Consider the following 5,000-nt stretch of genomic DNA (forward strand, 5'->3'; position numbering starts at 1 on the left):
GTCTGAACAAGTATGGGAGAGAAGGTGGGTAACTCGGAGGTGTTGGTGGGGGGTACATGGCACCAGGCTCGCCTCACACTCGAGGGCGACCTGCTTTTTGTTACACTCACGGACCTCGACGACCTCAACCTGCAAGGCTCAGATGGTGAAGGAGGCCCCAGTGACGTCCCTGAGCCAATAGCCAGCCAGAAGCGGGTAGTTCAGATATGCAAGTCAGACAACAATGGCCTCGGAATATCCATTAAGGGTGGACGTGAGAACAAGATGCCCATCCTCATTTCCAAAATCTTTAAGGTAGGTCCCAGTTTATTTGGTTTATTTGCAAGTATAATTTACTAATAGGGTTAAGACTGTTAAGGGAATGGCTAAGATTTTGATATTTTATTGATTAATGTATTAAGAAAAAGTTGAAGGCTGAGAAACATTAGCTGAAGTAACTAGGATATGTGTTTTAGATATATACTTTGAATTATCTTATTTGGAGTGTTGGTAATGAACTGCAGACATTAGAATTGCAATGAATTGGTATGATACACTAGAAAGTATATTTTTGCTGTAATATATCAAATATATATTGCAGAGTGTCAAATTTGGAAAAAAGTTGCTACAGTTACCCTGACATTAAAAGATGAAAGATACACTTATCCTTTAAAGCAGTAAAACATGCATTTACATGTATATGAGTAAAAAGATGTTTAAGAAATCAGGAAGTGACTACACTATATATACACACAACACTATATCTTGTTGAGTGGAAATGGAGTATGGGAAAATACAAGAGGTTTGGCTTATTGGAATATGTCATACAGTCTCCTGTTCCTCTAACCAGCCTCCCTTATAGGTTAGCTATCTTTCAAATACACTGTACCAGGCTGGTATCAGAGTGCTTTTAGGGTAGTTATAATTGCATAGTGATATATAACAAAAATATCATAGGTTATGTATCATCAATCTCCTTGAAAAAATGGTAATGTTAAGGCAGAGAACACTCTTGGTCTGGCTTCCTTAATTATACCTAGGTCCAGCCAGTGACAAAGCTTACGTTGGGGATTGGGGATATGGGGATGGTATGGTGGGTGTGGCTGTAGGAAGCTTGCTAGACAGTACTAGAAGTAGTAGTTGAACCTGAATACCTATCATTCAAAGCTAAGAAGATAATAAAAAAAATTGCCAGCAAGAGGAATCCATGATCCTGGTGAATTAGGCTTTGCAGTGCAGTGGAACACTGTTTAAACTCTTGTTAAGTAAATTTTAAAGTGTGTATTGTCAGTGGTTTGTAACCCCAGCCATTCCTTGCCCACAGGATTGATTTAGCTCAGGTTGAATAAAGTCACAAGAGGATTGGCCCCAAACCTCAAATTGTTATTTATTACTTATTATTAAATCAAACATGCAGCAGACCATTTAAATTGTATAATGGTAATATGACATAAGGTTCACATCACCTGAAGGGAATCTTTCATGCCATGATGTGAACATTACATCACACATTTGTAACAGTTTAACCCCAAAAGTCCTTTTTGCCACAATATTGATTATTTGTACAGTATGCAACCAACACTATTAACCAAGTTTGTCATAGCTCTGTCAGAAAATTGGTTAGATTTTTCCTGCAATTTTTCCATTATGAATGAGACATATTTAAAGTCTAATAATATAGCTGGTTCTGTGTGGCAAGTTTATTTCAGCCACACCTATGATGCCACCCCCATACCCTTAGTCCCCTTGTTTTCCCCCCTCTGTCTTCTTGTGAGGGAAAGGCAGTAACTGGGGAGTAATCATGCTGGTGCTGGATGGCATATATATATCATCCAGCCAAATCCTACTTCTTTTCCTCTTCCCACATTCCCCTTGCACACAACATTCTATTATGTGTCAGAGATAATCATTTGATATATCATTGTCTTTTTACTACTTAAATATGTGGATACTTATAAATGCATCTAAATTATATTGTGTATAATAAAGAAAAAAAATATGTTATATAAAACATCAGTTGTTTCTACTACTTTAAAGAGAAGAGGTGATGGAGGAAAAGAAGAGGAGAGGGGAGGGAGTAAGAGGAGGGAAGAGGGAGAATGAAAAAGGAGAGGAGAGGGAGGAAGAAAGAGGAAAGGAGAGGAGAGCAGAAGAAAAGAGAGGAGAGGGCAGAGTAGGTTAGGAGAGGGGAAGTAAGAAGAGGAGAGGGGAGGGAGGAAGAAAGATGGGAAAGAAGAAAAGAGAGGAGAAGAGAGTGAGGAAAAAAGAGGAGAGGAGAGCAGAAGAAAAGAGAGGAGAGGAGAGGGGAAGGAGGAAGAGGAGAGGGGAGGGAGGAAGAAAGATGGGAAAGAAGAAGAGAGAGGAAAAGAGAGTGAGGAAGAAAGAGGAGAGGAGAAGGGAGGGAGGAAGAAGGAAGAAAGAGGAGAGGAGAGGGAGGAAGAGCAGAGGATTGATGAGGGAAGAAGAGCAGAGGAGAGGAGAGAGAGGGAGGAAGAAGAGAGGATTGATGAGGGAAGAAGAGCAGAGGAGAGGAGAGAGAGGGAGGAAGAGGAGAGGATTGATGAGGGAAGAAGAGCAGAGGAGAGGAGAGAGAGGGAGGAAGAGGAGAGGATTGATGAGGGAAGAAGAGGAGAGGAGAGAGAGGGAGGAAGAGGAGAGGAGAGAGAGGGAGGAAGAGGAGAGGATTGATGAGGGAAGAAGAGCAGAGGAGAGGAGAGAGAGGGAGGAAGAGGAGAGTGGAGGGGAGGGAGGAAGAGCAGAGGAGAGAGAGGAATTGGAGAGGAGAGGAGGAGAAAAGGGAAGAGGGAGAAAAGGAATGGAACAAAGGTGGTAATGGTGATTACTAAAATGAAATAAATGATATGATAATAATGTTGATAAGAACTAGGATAATGATGGCAGTAGCAGCAGAAGTCATGAGATTTTTTTTTTTTTTCTGTAAAAATAAGGCCTGTTGTTATATCCATTTAAGTCTCTTGTGGCTGGTTGTTTTGCAAGTTTTGCAACCCCCCTGTTAATGATGCAATGTTGCCACAGTCAGGATTATGTAATGTTACAGCAGAAAAATGCAGATTGCACATATTTTATAAACAGATTAATATTTTATTCTAACTCTTGTGACAATACACAAGGAAGATTGTGCAAGTATGCACAGAAGTAAATCAAAACAGATATACACATTGTTGCTTCAGAATTCATGGTTTTGTATGTAGATATGAAGCAGAATAGCACTGTATCTTTACATACTGGATTGATATACTGTAACTTTATAGAAAGTATGGATTTTGCATTCCTGCCTGCATGTAATAAAATAAGTTAAAAGATTCCTTAGACCGGGAGAGTGCCATTAAGATTGTCAGCTTTGTTTTAAGTTTTTGAATAGACATATGATGGGAAGATGGAGTTTTTTCATGGATAGTGTATGGTGTAGAATGTAATAACATTAAAATTTTTACTGTTCAGAGTTTAAGTTTATAGCCATATGAATCACTACATCAGAAGATTTGTTGCCCCCTCTTTAAAAGGAGTTTTCTTGCTGTATGTAGTCACTGTGACAGTCTTGCAAAATATTCTCCAAAGACCATGTTTGGGAGAAATCACCAATTATTTCTGTTATTATTATTATTATGTTTTTATTAAATCAGATTGTAGTTTATTCGTTTTTACTTTTTTTCCTGAAAGTTAAGAAATGTTTTGACTGTTACTTCCATTGTCAGTTTAATTCTTGCTGGTCTGCTTTTAACTTTTCTATATAAAGTTCAGTATAGGACAGTAAGTTAGTTAAAAGAGATATTAGTTAAGGCTCATTCAGTACACTCATAGGTACAAGTATTAAGAAAAATGCCTCATATTAGATACCACCCGAGAACAAGGGGTCAAGTGAATGGCAACTCTCCCGGGTGCGTGGCTTGTAGGCTAGCCTCGCAAATATGCGGCATGAAGATTCCTTGCCTCCCCTTTCAGTGTCATTGTCTCATTTTCTACATAAGTGTTTTTTGCTTTTTTGACATTTTCCAAGGTCTACAATTACCATTTGATGTGCTGTATCAAGATGGTAATAGACTGTATATTGTGTTATTTGTGTCAATTTTTAATTTTATACTATTATTCAATTTTCTGTGAAATATCCCACGCTGCCCTCAGCCAAATTTTTCCACAATGGCATATTCCCATCACCTGGCCCTCAGCCCTCAGTTGCCTGGATCCAATGGGTTTAAAGGAAAAGCAGATGGGAGGAAACCAAAATTCCTCTACCAGATTTTTGGCAATTTCATGAAAGTAAGTGTGATAGGCTAGACAAGATAACGAGTAAAATTTTGCTTTGAGAGGCAATTTGGGTATTGCAGCCTTTAAGACACTTAATAGATAAAATCTGGATGACATGGCCATGACATCATGAAAAATTTTGGTTTGAGGGGTAGGGAAGGTGAAAATGCTGTTATGTGACAAAGCTCTTGGAGGGTGATTAGATTCATTTGGCATTCAGGATGGCACTTTTGCATTATTTCCATGAATAAATGAGTGTGTATGATCAGTCATCCATGAATGGAAGAGCTCCGGCTCCAGGAAGGATGCTGTTTCTATTCCCAGGATCCTGTTCCTGGCCACTGTGACTGATGGCACAGGCTGTATTACAGAAAATTAAATATTATGAAAAAAAAAAAAACACAATGTTATTTATTGTTATTATTACTGCACTGAATTATGGATCACCTAGAGAGATGCTATGGAGTATATGAAAGGAAACATTCTATTACCATCAGATAAATTGACAAATATAGATAATGGAAAGTGGCCAAAAAGTTAAAAATACTTAAAGCAGAAAAAGAGAAAATAATGCAAAGGGGTCATAGAGTTTGGTTGTGTGTGCCCGGCCTACAAGCCACACACCTATCAGAGTGGCTAGTCAAGTAAGCCCAATACCCATATTTTGGGCCACTTGATTGGTTAAGAAATCCAATGGGTTAAGAAATCATTGAAAGTGAATATTGGTAAAAATGTATGATAGTAATGAATGTGTA

General features: G+C 38.6%; 1 protein-coding gene across 2 annotated transcripts in view; it reads left to right on the forward strand.

The window, feature by feature from the left end:
• The window catches only part of LOC125039826 (beta-1-syntrophin-like), a 22,149-nt gene that overhangs the window by 114 nt on the left and 17,035 nt on the right, over positions 1-5,000 (forward strand). For both annotated transcript variants that reach the window (XM_047634131.1, XM_047634133.1), the window contains exon 1: positions 1-294. This exon is cut by the window's left edge and continues 114 nt beyond it. In XM_047634131.1, coding sequence (XP_047490087.1) covers positions 13-294 — 282 coding nt within the window. In that variant the 5' untranslated portion in view covers positions 1-12. The remainder of the gene's footprint in view (positions 295-5,000) is intronic.

This window comes from Penaeus chinensis, chromosome 28 (genome assembly GCF_019202785.1).
Source record: "Penaeus chinensis breed Huanghai No. 1 chromosome 28, ASM1920278v2, whole genome shotgun sequence".
Taxonomy (NCBI): Eukaryota; Metazoa; Arthropoda; class Malacostraca; order Decapoda; family Penaeidae; genus Penaeus; species Penaeus chinensis.